The sequence below is a fragment of the Asterias amurensis genome, chromosome 7, assembly GCF_032118995.1.
Source record: "Asterias amurensis chromosome 7, ASM3211899v1".
In the NCBI taxonomy this organism is placed as follows: Eukaryota; Metazoa; Echinodermata; class Asteroidea; order Forcipulatida; family Asteriidae; genus Asterias; species Asterias amurensis.
In genome coordinates, this window is record NC_092654.1 from 4,239,622 (window position 1) to 4,256,725 (window position 17,104).

The 17,104-nt window shown below is 36.5% G+C and overlaps 2 protein-coding genes across 2 annotated transcripts in view; both read right to left on the reverse strand.

Annotated features, from left to right (window-relative positions):
* Positions 1 to 8,095: 8,095 nt before the first annotated feature.
* LOC139939535 (protein transport protein Sec61 subunit beta-like) lies at positions 8,096 to 14,897 on the reverse strand. The gene is made up of 4 exons (XM_071935532.1): positions 14,877 to 14,897; positions 13,934 to 14,037; positions 10,001 to 10,114; positions 8,096 to 8,183 (listed from the first exon to the last, which is right to left on the reverse strand). Exons 1-4 carry the CDS (start codon positions 14,895 to 14,897, stop codon positions 8,096 to 8,098), a joined length of 327 nt encoding a protein of 108 aa, XP_071791633.1.
* Positions 13,934 to 17,104, reverse strand: part of LOC139939622 (ras-related and estrogen-regulated growth inhibitor-like) — a 92,621-nt gene continuing 89,450 nt past the window's right edge. The window contains exon 6 of the mRNA XM_071935664.1: positions 13,934 to 14,037. The gene's annotated coding sequence lies outside the window, so the exon portion shown is untranslated. The remainder of the gene's footprint in view (positions 14,038 to 17,104) is intronic.

Sequence of the window (17,104 nt, forward strand, 5' to 3'; positions counted from 1 at the left end):
CCTTGTAAACTTTTCACCAAATTTTGCCTGAAAAGGTGTACATAGCCTTGTGAACTTTTCACCAAAGTTTGCCTGAAAATGGTGTACAAGGGTACTTTTAACTTTTCATCAAATTTTGCCTGAAAAGGTGTCGAGGCCTTGTGAACTTTTCATCAAATTTTTCCTGAAAAGGTGTACATAGCCTTGTGAACTTTTCACAAAATTTTGCCTGAAAAAGTGTACAAGGGTACTTTAAACCTTTCATCAAATTTTGCAAGAAAATGGTGTACAAGGCTATATATGTAGCCTTGTGAACTTTTCATGTAAATTTTGGTGAAAAGTTCAAAGTAACCTTGTTCACCTTTTTAGGCAAAATTTGGTGAAAAGTTCACAAGGCTATACACATTTTTAGGAAAATTTTGATGAAAAGTTCAAAGTACCCTTATTCACCTTTTCAGGCAAAAGTTGATGAAAAGTTCACAAGGCCTTGACACCTTTTCAGGCAAAATTTGGTGAAAAGTTCACAAGGCTTTGTACACCATTTTCAGGCAAACTTTGGTGAAAAGTTCACAAGGCTATACACCAAGGCCTTTGAACTTTTCATCAAATTTTGCCTGAAAATGTGTTCAAGGCTATAGCCTTGTGAACTTTTCATCAAATTTTGCATGAAAAGGTGTACAAGGCTATAGCCTTGTGAACGTTTCACCAAATTTTGCCTGAAAAGGTGTACAAGGCTATAGCCTTGTGAACGTTTCATCAAATTTTGCCTCAAAAGGTGTACAAGGCTTATATATAGCCTTATGAACTTTTCAACTTTTCAAGGCTATAGCCTTGTGAACTTTTGCCTGAAAAGGTGTACAAGGCTTGTGAACTTGTGAACTTTTCATCAAATTTTGCCTGAAAAGGTGTACAAGGCTATAGCCTTGTGAACTTTTCACCAAATTTTGCCTGAAAAGGTGTACAAGGCTTATATATAGCCTTATGAACTTTTCATCAAATTTTGCATGAAAATGGTGTAAAAGGCCATAGCCTTGTGAACTTTTCATCAAATTTTGTATGAAAAGATGTACAAGGCTATTATAGCCTTGTGAACTTTTCATCAAATTTTGTATGAAAAGGTGTACAAGGCTAAAGCCTTGTGAACTTTTCACCAAATTTTGCCTGAACAGGTGTACAAGGCTATAGCCTTGCGAACTGTTCACCAAATTTTGCCTGAAAAGGTGTACAAGGCTATAGCCTTGTGAACTTTTGCCTGAAAAGGTGTACAAGGCTATAGCCTTGTGAACTTTCACCAAATTTTGCCCGAAAAGGTGTACAAGGCTATAGCCTTGTGAATTGTTACCAAATTTTGCATTGTGAACTTTTCACCAAATTTTGCCTGAAAAGGTGTACAAGGCTATAGCCTTGTGAATTGTTACCAAATTTTGCATTGTGAACTTTCATCAAATTTTGCCTGAAAAGGTGTGCAAGGCTATAGCCTTGTGAACTTTTCACCAAATTTTGCCTGAAAAGGTGAACTTTTCATCAAATTTTGCATGAAAATGGTGTACAAGGCTATAGCCTTAAGAACTTTTCATCAAATTTTGCATGAAAATGGTGTGAAAGGCTATAGCCTTGTGAACTTTTCATCAAATTTTGTATGAAAAGGTGTACAAGGCTGTTATAGCCTTGTGAACTTTTCATCAAATTTTGTATGAAAAGTTGAACTTTTCACCAAATTTTGCCTGAACAGGTGTACAAGGCTATAGCCTTGTGAACTTTCACCAAATTTTGCCCGAAAAGGTGTACAAGGCTATAACCTTGTGAATTGTTACCAAATTTTGCATTGTGAACTTTCATCAAATTTTGCCTGAAAAGGTGAACTTTTCATCAAATTTTGCATGAAAATGGTGTACAAGGCTATAGCCTTAATAACTTTTCATCAAATTTTGCCTTGTGAACTTTTCATCAAATTTTGCATGAAAATGGTGTAAAAGGCTATAGCCTTGTGAACTTTTCACCAAATTTTGTATGAAAATGTGTTCAAGGCTATAGCCTGGTGATCTTTTCATCAAATTTTGCCTGAAAAGGTGTACAAGGCTATAGCCTTGTGAATTTTTTATCAAATTTTGTATGAAAAGGTGTACAAGGCTATAGCCTTGTAAACTTTTCATCAAATTTTGCCCGAAAAGGTGAACTTTTCATCAAATTTTGTATGAAAAGGTGTACAAGGCTATAGCCTTGTGAACTTTTCATCAAATTTTGCCTGAAAAGGTGTACAAGGCTATAGCCTTGTGAACTTTTTATCAAATTTTGTATGAAAAGGTGTACAAGGCTATAGCCTTGTGAACTTTTCACCAAATTCTGCCTGAAAAGGTGTACAAGGCTATAGCCTTGTAAACTTTTCATCAAATTTTGCCCGAAAAGGTGAACTTTTCATCAAATTTTGTATGAAAAGGTGTACAAGGCTATAGCCTTGTGAACTTTTCATCAAATTTTGCCTGAAAAGGTGTACAAGGCTATGTGAAAAGGTGAACTTTTCATCAAATTTTGTATGAAAAGGTGTACAAGGCTATAGCCTTGTGAACTTTTCATCAAATTTTGCCTGAAAAGGTGTACAAGGCTATAGCCTTGTGAACTTTTTATCAAATTTTGTATGAAAAGGTGTACAAGGCTATAGCCTTGTGAACTTTTCACCAAATTCTGCCTGAAAAGGTGTACAAGGCTATAGCCTTGTGAACTTTTCACCGAATTTTGCCTGAAAAGGTGTACAAGGCTATAGCCTTGTGAACTTTTCATCAAATTTTGCCTGAAAAGGTGTACAAGGCTATAGCCTTGTGAACTTTTCATCAAATTTTGAATGAAAAGGTGTACAAGGCGAATTTTTCACCAAATTTTGTATGAAAAGGTGTACAAGGCTATTATAGCCTTGTGAACTTTTCATCAAATTTTGTATGAAAAGGTGTACAAGACTATAGCCTTGTGAACTTTTCATCAAATTTTGCCTGAAAAGGTGAACTTTTCACCAAATTCTGCCTGAAAAGGTGTACAAGGCTTGTGAACTTTTCATCAAATTTTGCATGAAAATGGTGTACAAGGCTATGGCCTTAAGAACTTTTCATCAAATTTTGCATGAAAATGGTGTGAAAGGCTATAGCCTTGTGAACTTTTCATCAAATTTTGTATGAAAAGGTGTACAAGGCTGTTATAGCCTTGTGAACTTTTCATCAAATTTTGTATGAAAAGTTGAACTTTTCACCAAATTTTGCCTGAACAGGTGTACAAGGCTATAGCCTTGCGAACTTTTCACCAAATTTTGCCTGAAAAGGTGTACAAGGCTATAGCCTTGTGAACTTTCACCAAATTTTGCCCGAAAAGGTGTACAAGGCTATAGCCTTGTGAATTGTTACCAAATTTTGCATTGTGAACTTTCATCAAATTTTGCCTGAAAAGGTGAACTTTTCATCAAATTTTGCATGAAAATGGTGTACAAGGCTATAGCCTTAATAACTTTTCATCAAAATTTGCCTTGTGAACTTTTCATCAAATTTTGCATGAAAATGGTGTAAAAGGCTATAGCTTTGTGAACTTTTCACCAAACTTTGTATGAAAAGGTGTACAAGGCTATAGCCTGGTGATCTTTTCATCAAATTTTGCCTGAAAAGGTGTACAAGGCTATAGCCTTGTGAATTTTTTATCAAATTTTGTATGAAAAGGTGTACAAGGCTATAGCCTTGTAAACTTTTCATCAAATTTTGCCTGAAAAGGTGTACAAGGCTATAGCCTTGTGAACTTTTTATCAAATTTTGTATGAAAAGGTGTACAAGGCTATAGCCTTGTGAACTTTTCACCAAATTCTGCCTGAAAAGGTGTACAAGGCTATAGCCTTGTAAACTTTTCATCAAATTTTGCCCGAAAAGGTGAACTTTTCATCAAATTTTGTATGAAAAGGTGTACAAGGCTATAGCCTTGTGAACTTTTCATCAAATTTTGCCTGAAAAGGTGTACAAGGCTATGTGAAAAGGTGAACTTTTCATCAAATTTTGTATGAAAAGGTGTACAAGGCTATAGCCTTGTGAACTTTTCATCAAATTTTGCCTGAAAAGGTGTACAAGGCTATAGCCTTGTGAACTTTTTATCAAATTTTGTATGAAAAGGTGTACAAGGCTATAGCCTTGTGAACTTTTCACCAAATTCTGCCTGAAAAGGTGTACAAGGCTATAGCCTTGTGAACTTTTCACCGAATTTTGCCTGAAAAGGTGTACAAGGCTATAGCCTTGTGAACTTTTCATCAAATTTTGCCTGAAAAGGTGTACAAGGCTATAGCCTTGTGAACTTTTCATCAAATTTTGAATGAAAAGGTGTACAAGGCGAATTTTTCACCAAATTTTGTATGAAAAGGTGTACAAGGCTATTATAGCCTTGTGAACTTTTCATCAAATTTTGTATGAAAAGGTGTACAAGACTATAGCCTTGTGAACTTTTCATCAAATTTTGCCTGAAAAGGTGAACTTTTCACCAAATTCTGCCTGAAAAGGTGTACAAGGCTTGTGAACTTTTCATCAAATTTTGCATGAAAATGGTGTACAAGGCTATGGCCTTAAGAACTTTTCATCAAATTTTGCATGAAAATGGTGTGAAAGGCTATAGCCTTGTGAACTTTTCATCAAATTTTGTATGAAAAGGTGTACAAGGCTGTTATAGCCTTGTGAACTTTTCATCAAATTTTGTATGAAAAGTTGAACTTTTCACCAAATTTTGCCTGAACAGGTGTACAAGGCTATAGCCTTGCGAACTTTTCACCAAATTTTGCCTGAAAAGGTGTACAAGGCTATAGCCTTGTGAACTTTCACCAAATTTTGCCCGAAAAGGTGTACAAGGCTATAGCCTTGTGAATTGTTACCAAATTTTGCATTGTGAACTTTCATCAAATTTTGCCTGAAAAGGTGAACTTTTCATCAAATTTTGCATGAAAATGGTGTACAAGGCTATAGCCTTAATAACTTTTCATCAAAATTTGCCTTGTGAACTTTTCATCAAATTTTGCATGAAAATGGTGTAAAAGGCTATAGCTTTGTGAACTTTTCACCAAACTTTGTATGAAAAGGTGTACAAGGCTATAGCCTGGTGATCTTTTCATCAAATTTTGCCTGAAAAGGTGTACAAGGCTATAGCCTTGTGAATTTTTTATCAAATTTTGTATGAAAAGGTGTACAAGGCTATAGCCTTGTAAACTTTTCATCAAATTTTGCCCGAAAAGGTGAACTTTTCATCAAATTTTGTATGAAAAGGTGTACAAGGCTATAGCCTTGTGAACTTTTCATCAAATTTTGCCTGAAAAGGTGTACAAGGCTATAGCCTTGTGAACTTTTTATCAAATTTTGTATGAAAAGGTGTACAAGGCTATAGCCTTCTGAACTTTTCACCAAACTTTGCCTGAAAAGGTGTACAAGGCTATAGCCTTGTGAACTTTTCACCAAATTCTGCCTGAAAAGGTGTACAAGGCTATAGCCTTGTGAACTTTTCACCGAATTTTGCCTGAAAAGGTGTACAAGGCTATAGCCTTGTGAACTTTTCATCAAATTTTGAATGAAAAGGTGTACAAGGCGAATTTTTCACCAAATTTTGTATGAAAAGGTGTACAAGGCTATTATAGCCTTGTGAACTTTTCATCAAATTTTGTATGAAAAGGTGTACAAGACTATAGCCTTGTGAACTTTTCATCAAATTTTGCCTGAAAAGGTGAACTTTTCACCAAATTCTGCCTGAAAAGGTGTACAAGGCTTGTGAACTTTTCATCAAATTTTGCCTGAAAAGGTGTACAAGGCTATATAGCCTTGTGAACTTTTCATCAAATTTTGCCTGAAAAGGTGTACAAGGCTATAGCCTTGTGAACTTTTTGTCAAATTTTGTATGAAAAGGTGTACAAGGCTATAGCCTTGTGAACTTTTCACCAAATTCTGCCTGAAAAGGTGTACAAGGCTATAGCCTTGTGAACTTTTCATCAAATTTTGAATGAAAAGGTGAACTTTTCACCAAATTCTGCCTGAAAAGGTGTACAAGGCTATGACCTTATGAACTTTTCATCAAATTTTGCCTGAAAAGGTGAACTTTTCATCAAATTTTGTATGAAAAGGTGTACAAGGCTATAGCCTTGTTAAATTTTCATCAAATTTTGTATGAAAAGGTGTACAAGGCTGTAGCCTTGTGAACTTTTCACCAAATTTTGCCTGAAAAGGTGTACAAGGCTATAGCCTTGCGAACTTTTCACCAAATTCTGCCTGAAAAGGTGTACAAGGTGTATAGCCTTGTGAACTTTTCACCGAATTTTGCCTGAAAAGGTGTACAAGGCTATAGCCTTGTGAACTTTTCATCAAATTTTGAATGAAAAGGTGTACAAGGCGAACTTTTCACCAAATTCTGCCTGAAAAGGTGTACAAGGCTATAGCCTTGTGAACTGTTCATCAAATTTTGCCTGAAAAGGTGAACTTTTCACCAAATTCTGCTGAAAAGGTGTACAAGGCTTGTGAACTTTTCATCAAATTTTGAATGAAAAGGTGTACAAGGCTATAGCCTTGTGAACTTTTCATCAAATTTTGCCTGAAAAGGTGTACAAGGCTATAGCCTTGTGAACTTTTTATCAAATTTTGAATGAAAAGGTGAACTTTTCACCAAATTCTGCCTGAAAAGGTGTACAAGGCTATGACCTCATGAACTTTTTACAAAATTTTGCCTGAAAAGGTGAATATAGCCTTGTGAACTTTTCACCAAATTTTGCCTGAAAAAGTGTACAAGGCTGAAGTTTTCATTAAATTTTGCATGAAAAGGTGTACAAGGCTATTATAAGCCTCATGAACTTTTTATGAGATCAGTTTCTGATCAGTTTTTGGTGGTAGACACTGTTTGGCCAAGCAATATTAAATTTTGCAGTAGATGTTTAGGTGTTTGCCGAGAATTACTACCTACATAACTTTGTTTTTCTTTTTGCTGTGTTACATAATACTACATAAATTATGTATTTCCATGTTGTAGGGATGAATGCCAAATTAGAATATCAAATCAATATTGCCAAAGTACTTATCAGGGCTGCACATTGTAGATCAACTAATCGGTATTAGTTAACTTTCCTCTTAAGCAACAAGCTTATTGCCACTATCAGATACTGTGCAGCGCCAAAGTTTTAACCGTATATATGTTTGTATATATTACACTTTTCAGATAGCGCATTAAACTCATTGTAATTGTAGTGACATAACGCACAAATTGTAATGAATTGTAGGCAGATCTTTCTGAAGTAAAACTTTTATTAAAATTGTCTGACAAAGTACATCTGCGTTAGGAGCTTGAAAGAATTGACATTTGTAGACATTCCCGAGAAAAAAAACAACGCACAATTCGTTTTACTTGGTGAAACTGTCGTAACTGTTAATAAAAAATTATTGTAGCTGAATTTCATTACCTCCTTAAAGTTCAATTATATTTTATAACCAAACAACCTCAACAACAAACTCTTGTACAAGTAATTCTCCACCTAAGATGTGAGGGTGTCTTCGATCTGTTTGGAATGTTTGAAAAATAAAAAGCCAGAAGTTGGCGGTAAACAACTCATAAAGGTCGTTTCTGTGTCAATAACATGTTGATTTGGTTGATTAACAGGAGGGTATTCATCGAATGATACCCAAACCCACCCACCCATTGACCTGTTATAAGTTCGGCATCAAGTGGTTTTCAAATTCCTGAAAACACGTGATAAACACCTTCACCTATAAACAAAGTGCGTTCACAAACAAAGTGTGCAAATCGATCCAATCTGGAGGCAATTTTGTTTTCCGCGCAAATGTCGTCAAGGTAGAGGGGTAGGTCAAGCTATTGATCGATAAACTATGTCCAGTAATTGATTATACCATTCATTATTAAATAAATCACGTGTTCAAACAAGCTGTGATCCAACGTCCTGGGTATCCATCTCCATTGAAGCGCTGCCTTCTTTAGCAGTTGGGGTTAATGGTCCGACAAACGAAGGGTAGGAAGAGTTCTTTTCTGGCCACAACTTTGAAGGGGTCTGACGATGGTAACTAGCTGTGACATAAGATGGCATGATTGGTATCCGAGATGGCGAGATGAGAATGCTTGGAGTTTAACCTCTAGTGTACTTTCCCCATATGTGAAGCATAAACACTGACGCGATGAAGATGAGACTCATAACAAGAACTGGGACGGGACCGCTGGAAGAGAAAGAAAAACAAAAGTAAAGACGAGATAAACATTGAGTGGTAAAAAGGGTAGCATTGAGTTCTTAAACTGCCATTTAAACAGGGAGGGTTGTGGCCGTGCAATGAAGGCCTGAGCCGACGCTCGGCCAAGACCCTACAAGAGTTTAAACTGCAGTTTAAGAACACTTTTATTACAATTCTTGTTTCGCTTGCCCCAGCGCCTTGCTTTAACCAAAGGTGCTGGGATGGGCAAATGCATCATGCACGCTCATTGGTTTAATAATGCGCAGTCCCATCATGCATCACACTCACACTGTGCCATATTTATATGCACTGTACGCATGACGTACTTCCTGAACAAGAATCTGTGCAAGCGATTAGCCCATCCCAGGATAGACTGGCCGCTGGGGCCAGGCGAACCACTAGCTGAGCGACCAATGGGAGACTTTCCAACGCTACTTTCCAATGCTATAGGTGGCAGCAGACTTACTGGGACGGGGACAGGGGAGAGAATTATTGTTGTCATTGGAAAGTGTACAGGGAAAAGTTTTATGTAACGTTAGGATTGGGTGGCCAAAGCATTTTGGCCGGGATTGTAGCTTGCCGTTGTAGAAAAGGATTCGTTTGGTAATCACTCATAAAGCTAATGGCAATAAAAACCTCTGTTTAGAAGTGTACAGCAGCTTCCGATAGTATAAAGTATTTTGAGAAATAATTCATTTCGTAGTTATGTGGTTACATGTATGTCAAATATTTGAATCTGAGAAGTGTTACTGTCAGTAATGTTTCTCAGGTTGTTTGTTCTTATTAGGGATTATTACTCGTGTGCGGACATATTCCCTCGGGATTTTCGACGATATCTCAAAACACAAGCACCTTTTTAAATGAAATTTCCACTAAAAAGGATTGAAAAACAATCAAAGGGTTCCCAACACCAAAGGTATCCTTTACCTTTAAAGAAACTGGAAACTATTGGTAATTGTCAGTGCCAGTTTTTAAGTTTACTAGCTTTATTTTTCTGGGAATACCAGTGATTCAGATTTTGAACTGAAAACAACAGATTTTGTCTATGCTTAGTTAAATTTTAAGAGGGAAAAATAAGGTCTTGCATGTATGTAGCGCTTTATCACACTCGATGGGCATAACAAAGTGCTCAGTATGTTGTCCTGCAAGGTATGTGGAGGTACATTTTGGACCATGAGAACTATATAAAGCACCATGTAATGGTTTACCATTACAAGGTGCTGGGACGCAATACATGTATGCTGCCGATCAAACTTTATGATAAGTGCACTAGGGCCAGTTAAAGACAGTGGACACTATTGGTAGTTGTCAAAGACCAGTCTTCTCACTTGGTGTATCTCAACATTATATGCATAAAATAACAAACCTGCGAAAATTTGAGCTCAATCTGTCATCGAAGTTGTGACATAATAACAACAGAAAAAACACCCTTGTCACACGAAGTTGTGTGCTTTCTGATGCTTGATTTCAAGACCTCAAATTCTAAACTTGAGGTCTCGAAATAAAATGTGGGAAAATTACTTCTTTCTCAAAAACTATGTCACTTCAGAGAGAGCCGTTTCTCACACAGTTTATAATATCAACCTCTCCCTATTACACGTTTACCAAGTAAGGTTTTATGCTGATAATTATTTTAAGTAATTACCAATAGTGTCCACTGCCTTTAAACAACACATGGAATCTACACAATTTCACACAGCAATAAGTTAATGACCACGACCAGGGCAACAGAGGTCATGTTATTCATTGCATGCTGGTCACTAACAGGTCTGCATTCCTGCAGTGTTATGACTTGATGGACTTACACTTTAAGACCAGGTGAATCTTCAGTGTAGAATCTCCACATACCACCACCTCCACTTCCGCTGCCACCACCTGCTACTGATCGGCTCGTTCTGCCAGCGGAACTTGTGCCTTTTCTGTATAGAGGGAGAAAGAAAGAAAAAACAAGTATAAAGTATCTACAACAATCTTTGGCTAATAAGCCCCCCCCCAAAAAAAGATTTAGGTGTCAGCGTATAAGTCGCCCGGTTTACATGTATAAGCCGCAGTCGCGCCGCACACACAGAGGGGCAGTGCGCGTTTGCGTTCCTTTGTGGCGATGTGCAGTGACTGGCAGGCGGCACATCAGTCATTGTACGTCACCACAAAGTGCAAGTTGCGTTGCATAAGTCAAAATGTATTGAAGCAACACCATTGATCACTGGCCATTTCATTCTTCTTTATTATTGGTATCATTATTGTGACAACTGATCAACGTTGTAGCTGGTCGATCCTGACTGGCCGCAGCTTTACTGACCGGGATCCAATAAAAATTAGTAAACTCCAACTGGCATAAATTTATGTATAATTATTTGAAAACTTGTCGAAAGTTATTGTAAACTCCTTATTAATGTGTTTATTTTTTTCAATGTTAAAACAATCAAAACAGTCATCTTCTCCAAAACCATGATTTGTAAACCATATTTGATGCCTCAATTTTCATGGTTTATAAACCATGAATTTGATGCTTCAGTTTTTATGGTTTACATACCATGTGTTACAATGCCTCCGATTTCATGGTTTATAAACCATGAGTTTCACGTTTCAATTTTCATGGTTTATAAACCATGTTTTCAAGATGCCTCAACTTTCATGGTGTATAAACCATGATTTGTAAACCACGTTTTTCATGCTACGATGTTCATGGTTTATAAACCATGATTTGTAAACCATGATTTTCATGTTTCAATTTTCATGGTTTATAAACCATGTTTTTTAAATGCCTCAATTTTTATGGTTTATAAACCATAGTTTTTAAACCATGATTTTCGTGCTCCCATTTTTATGGTTTATAAACCATGACTTTCATGCTTCCATTTTTATGGTTTATAAACCATGTTTTTAAGATGACCCAATTTTTATGGTTTATAAACCATGATTTGTACACCATGAATTTGATGCTTCATTTTTCTGGTTTAAAAACCATGTTTTAAAGATGCGTAAAGTTTCCATGGTTTATGAACCATGATTTACAAATGTTTGTTGCATGTTCATGGTTTGTAAACCATAAACTTACACACATCAAATACTACTGGTATGTAAACCATAAAAAGGATTTGGCAACACTTTCTATGGTTTACATCTAATTGCTATAAACCATGGTAAAAACATGCCTTAAAAGTGCTAAACAATTAATTGACAGACGGCGCCCCATATTGGCCTGGACAGTTGTGCCACATCACGCGATAGGTGACGCGCACAGCAATCTCCTTATACGGAGGGCCTTACCATTTCATAGCTGGAGGGGTGTTGTGTTAAAAGAAATCATTGAACGATTCAAATTTTTGCATTTATTTTATTTTTAATTTGCTACTAATAAGAAAAGCTGTTGGACTTACATCATTTGGATAAATGTATATTTAAATATGTACAACAAATTAATATAATAGGAAGCGATCTTTCTTTAAAAACGTGCGCTTTTTTTTTCCTTCTCTTCATCATTAATATGTCCGCATATAAGCAGCCCGGCTCAAACACAGGAGTTCTTAAAAGGGCCAAATCAATGTATAAGCCGCATCCACCAAAGCCTAAGATGAGAGTTATCTCAGATGAGCAAATCTTTCCTTACTTTTGGGGACATGTATCTGAGCAATATTTCTTAGAGCTACTTAACCAGCAGGAACTTATGCTTCAAAAAATTGTCCTTGGTCTCACGGTCTCCATTAAGCCAAACAAAATAATATGTGTGTATCCGGTTACTCGACCGTCCCTAGACAAACACGCCGACCCTATGGAATTTTATACATTTACAGACAAAATGAAATAAAACAACCCCGATCCCAAACCGTGTGACAAAAAACCGCATGATTTTAAGGTTTTTATATTAATTGTTTCCTTTTTTTCAAAAATGTTTATACATTTGATATAGAGCATTATAAAATAAACATTTTCTTACGAGAAAAGACGTCGTTGATCCATGGTTGATGGTATTGGCATTGCAACGACGGACGGACGTACATGTACGTAGCGTGTGTGTAGTGTACACGTGCAAGTTCGTAAAGCTAGCAATCTGTTAATTGCGCTGCTCAATCTCAAGATTGCACAACAGATGTTGATTGAGCGATGTTCGCCGACATATTGCGCTACGCTCTCGCATTTGCGCCGCCTGGAAATGCGCTAAAATTCCCACGTGACACATCGAGTCTTGTCTCAATGCGTTTATTGCTGGTTCGCGTACTTCATACTAATAGAGGGCGCCTAATCTCACGCTATTGCATTGTTCCAAAACGTCCTCTAGCGTTCAATGTTTCTTGTATTTATTGTCGCACGCAAAGTAACAACGACTAAAGAAATTAAATCTGCATTTGTGTTCGTGAAATTTACAGGCGTCGGAACGGTTGCTTTTGGGGGCTTATTTTCTGTCATTTTTAGAGATTTTCGAGTCGAACTTAGACATCGTTCAACGTTAACATTCGTTCCTACCCTAAGTTTTGAAGCATAAAATAATTCAACAAAATAAAATGTCTTTCGTCCCTACCGACGGAAACACACATATTATTTTGTTTGGCCTTAGATACAAAATGAGTCTTTGTTTTTTTACTTCGAAAGAATAAGAGGATTTTTCTTTTAGAGGAACCTTCCAGAATTGGTTTTTGCTATAAAAACAGTTGCTGGCAGTGTAAGCACTTTATGTAAACTGGTCTTTAGGTGTTTTAACAGGGATTTTGCCAGTAGACTACTGTTTAAAGAGAGAAAAGACGGATTCCGTGCACGATCAGGTAAAGATACATGCACAGCAAGACAGCCTTGCAAATATTTGTAAAAAGACTTAGTGTGGCTAGACTCTTAAGGCCGAGTCACACTGCAGCGGTAACCAACCCGATAATGATCAGGACACGAATAGATCGCATTCTATTGGTTGAATGAGCCTATGTGTGTTTTCTGCGTGGAGCAGTTTAACCAATAGAATGCCTTACTCCTCACTTTTACAATAGTTCAAAAGCCAAGTTAAAAAAACAAAAATTTATATTGTTGAAAAGCAAAGCGCATGACATATCCAATACATCCCATGATTGGTTGTTTCATTTCCAACAAATTTAACACTATTTTTTAGAATTTGCATTATATTGATAAAAGCTGAGGCCATCTGTTTTTGGATTTGCGTTTACATGGCTTCCACACCTTTCCAACCTTGGTAGGCAAAGACATGGGCCATGGCATTGCAATAGAAACCATCTATAGCTGCAATAGTTTGGCGCCCTGAGGAAAGTGTGTTGCCCTTTCTGTAGAACGCCTTTGCAATTTTCAAATGAGATAAGGACCTTTTGTCTAACATGTACACATCATTGTTGCGGAGTTACACTGTGCAAATTGACGTGTTGCACAAGGCAATGTACAGAACTAACATGAGAATTTGCAATCGTTTTGTGTTTTTCCCAAGATTATTTTTAAATAATGGTAAGTATACTAAAGTCTTGAAGACTTTGCAGTTGTAAATTTTAGTAAAATTGTTGAGCTTATTTGACTCAGTTTTGCTTTTAGCCTCCAGGAATATAAGCTGTGTAGCATGATTGACGGCCTTAAAACAATTCATAAGTCGCAGCTTATGGTGTAAACATTATGGTAGATATTTATTTTTTTACACTGGATGGCGATGTTTGTAAAAAAACAAAACAAGAGACAATTTGGGAGAGTCCTTTTCTCCAAAATATTCTTCACCAGAAGTCCTGACCCTCCAAAGAATAATCTAAACTAACCTTTGTCTGACTTGGCCGCCTCCTGAGGCTCCTCTTGCTGATACCTGCTTAGATGAAGGAGAACGGCTCCCTCCTACCGATGTTGACGATTGCGATGGAACAGGCTTTAAACAAAAAACACAATCAATGTTTGACTTATAAATACCTTTTTCAAAATAGTTGGTTTTCCAAGCAACCACCATCATTGAACAGCAGCATGATGTGAGTATTTTGCTTCTTCGAATACATAAATTCAATATTGTCTTATTACCTCTTTTGCAAAGTTTGATTTCCAAGAAATAATTTGCAACAGCCTTGAACAGCATCATGATGTGAGTATTTTGCTTCCAAGAAAATTAAATGCCAACTTTGATACGCAAAAAAAAGAAAGAATTTTTTTCACTTCGTACCCAAGTCACTTTGTACCCAAGTCCTGTAATACGCATATGAATCCTGAATCATGTCATACATGTATGCATGAATTTGGTACGGTTATTAAAACATTGAAACCGACCTTCATTTTTTTTTTTTTTTTTTCTCAAACCAAAGTAATTTAGGAATTGTTGTTTTAGGGGGGGAAAGTGTTGTAATTTACAGAGGAAACGCTTCGAGTGTAAAATGTGCCCTTAATGCGAGCCATTCTCCAGCGTCAAAGTGAAGGACATTTCAGCAATAAAAATAAAATAACTAGACGCTTTTTTACAAACGAAGGAACTTTAATTATGATCTTCCTGCAATTCCTTTTTAAGTAACATAAAATATAATCAGTGTCGATGTCAACATGAAAGAAAATAGTGACGGCATGCCTCATCAGTCAGATTCAGACAATTGAGGTACAAAGTAACTTGGGTACGAATAGTTGCAAATGACTTGGGTAAGAAGTGACTTGGGTACGCAATTTGAGTACAAAGTGACCAACATCGGAAAATTGTGCATAGTTTTCCACTACTTTCTTCTGACTCACAGTGGTTGAATAAGCCCACATTTTCACACACTAACTTAGTATTTCATGTAGGCCTACATGGTTGATCAGACAAACCTTAACATCCTCCGGTCGCACTAAATACCGCAACTCACGACAACAATTTTTAAATGCACTTTAAAGCCATTGGACCCTTTCGGTACAGAAAAAAAAAAAAAAGTTCACAGATTTACAAATAATTTACAGGGTTTACAGAAGGTAATGGTGAAAGACTTCTCTTGAAGTATTAGTTCATGAAATGCTTTACTTTTTGAGAAAACAGTAAAACAATATAAATTCTCGTTAACGAGAATTCTGGAGTTGTTATAAACACATGTCATGACACGGCGAAACGCGCGAAAACAGGAGTGGGTTTTCCCGTTATTTTCTCCCGACTCCGATGTCCGATTGAGCCTAAATTTCCACAGGATTGTTATTTTATATATAAGTTGTGATACACGAAGTGTGGGACTTGGACAATACTGTTTACCGAAAGTGTATAATGGCTTTAACAGAACATTTGAACGACATTCAACCGTTAAATATGTGCACAAGAGTCACATGCATCTAAACCACTTTCAAACTGTTGAAAAAATTGTATTTTTAACTGTAAAAAAGGTGTTTTTTTACCCCGAATTTAGTAACGAACGGAAATATTCGCCATGTTGTCTTTCGACGTATTTGGACGATTCTATTACACCCCAGGGGGCAAGGTAATTTCTGAGGGCTGAGTTTTATTTTTTCGTTTTGGTTTTAGCTGCTGATTTTTTCTTTCTTGTTAGTAACTAAGCCGCCACTCTGGAATTTGAAGTTTAAAAGGGAAACTTAAATATAATAAAGTTTTAAACTCCATGAAATACATTTTTAAAAAGGTAAATAATCATCTTGCATATTGTATCACCCCTGCGGTATAATAGAATCGTCCAAGTGCGTCGAAAGACAACATGGCGGATATTACCGTTCGTTACTAAATTCGGGTAAAAAAACACCTTTTTTACAATTAAAAATACAATTTTTTCAACAGTTTGAAAATGATTTGGGTGCATATGACTCTTGTGCATACATTTTACGGTTGACTAATGTTCAAATGTTCTGTTAAAGTGCATTTAAAAATTGTTGTCGTGAGTTGTCGTGAGGGGTTGTGAGTGGAGAGTTTCCGTATGGCGACCACTTTTTCATTCGATATGAAATAATATAGTATCTAATTTACCTGATTGATATATCCCTTTTTGTAAAAATGAGTGAAAACAGTGGTGCCATACGGAAAGTTATCCAAAACCTATTTTAAATAATATGCATCAAAACTTTCGGAACCAAACTTTCTTGACTTTGTCTTTATAGTAGTGTGCAACTTCCTTGGGATAACTTTCCATATGGCGCCACCACTTCTTCACTAATTTTTACGAATGTATCTCATACACTATATTATTTCATAAAGGATGAAAAAGTGGTGGCGCTGTATGGAAACTTTTCCCTTCCTTGTGTTGTATGAAATCTAAAGGGGAAAGGCTTCACCTGTTTGCACATCTTTTTTAAAACCAGCCAGAGGCCAGAGAAGATCTTGCCAAAAATAGACTCTATCTATCATGTCTATGTATGTGTTCTTTGTACTAGTAATAAGAAGGAATGTTGGAATGGCCAATCACAACCCAACCATTAACAGCATTCAATAAACCTTTACAAACATATGTTTTTTAAAAAGAACTTGAATGAAGAAGGGTTTATTTATTCAATAATATATAATATTGTCCGGTTATTGGACAAATTTTTCCTACTCTGTAATAAAGTGTAAGTAAACATTTTGGAGTTTTTCTTTTCTTGCCAAACCATTACAGACACAAAGGCTCATTTATTTCACCTAATTTACCGTCATCCAAAGAAAATTCAGACAACTTCAAATAAACACAAATGGTTCCTTTAAAAGTTGTAATTCTTACCATTTTGAACAGATGTTTGTGCCAAGTCGACGCGATAACTCACAACAAGCAAAGTGGAAAAGAGCGATGTCGATCGTGTACGTGTCAATTGGGTCATGGTTCTCTTCCTTTTTAGTATACACATGTATAGGAAAGAGCGGATACCAGGGAAAACCTAACCTGCCTGTACCAGTTGGTGGCGCTACAACAAATCGTCGGACATGTCCAACGCAATTTTATGCAAATTATTTACTCTTACTATATTGACGAGGCGCTTTGACACTAGGGTGTTGGGGGTGGGGTGGGGGGGGGGGG

Coding starts and splice junctions, on each gene's coding strand:
- LOC139939535 (XM_071935532.1), bottom strand. CDS start 14,897: ATGTGGGCTTATTCAACCACT. Junction 14,038..14,876: donor TGTGGGCTTATTCAACCACT/GTGAGTCAGAAG, acceptor TTTTGTTTAAAG/CCTGTTCCATCGCAATCGTC. Junction 8,184..10,000: donor GATTCACCTGGTCTTAAAGT/GTAAGTCCATCA, acceptor TTTCTCTTCCAG/CGGTCCCGTCCCAGTTCTTG.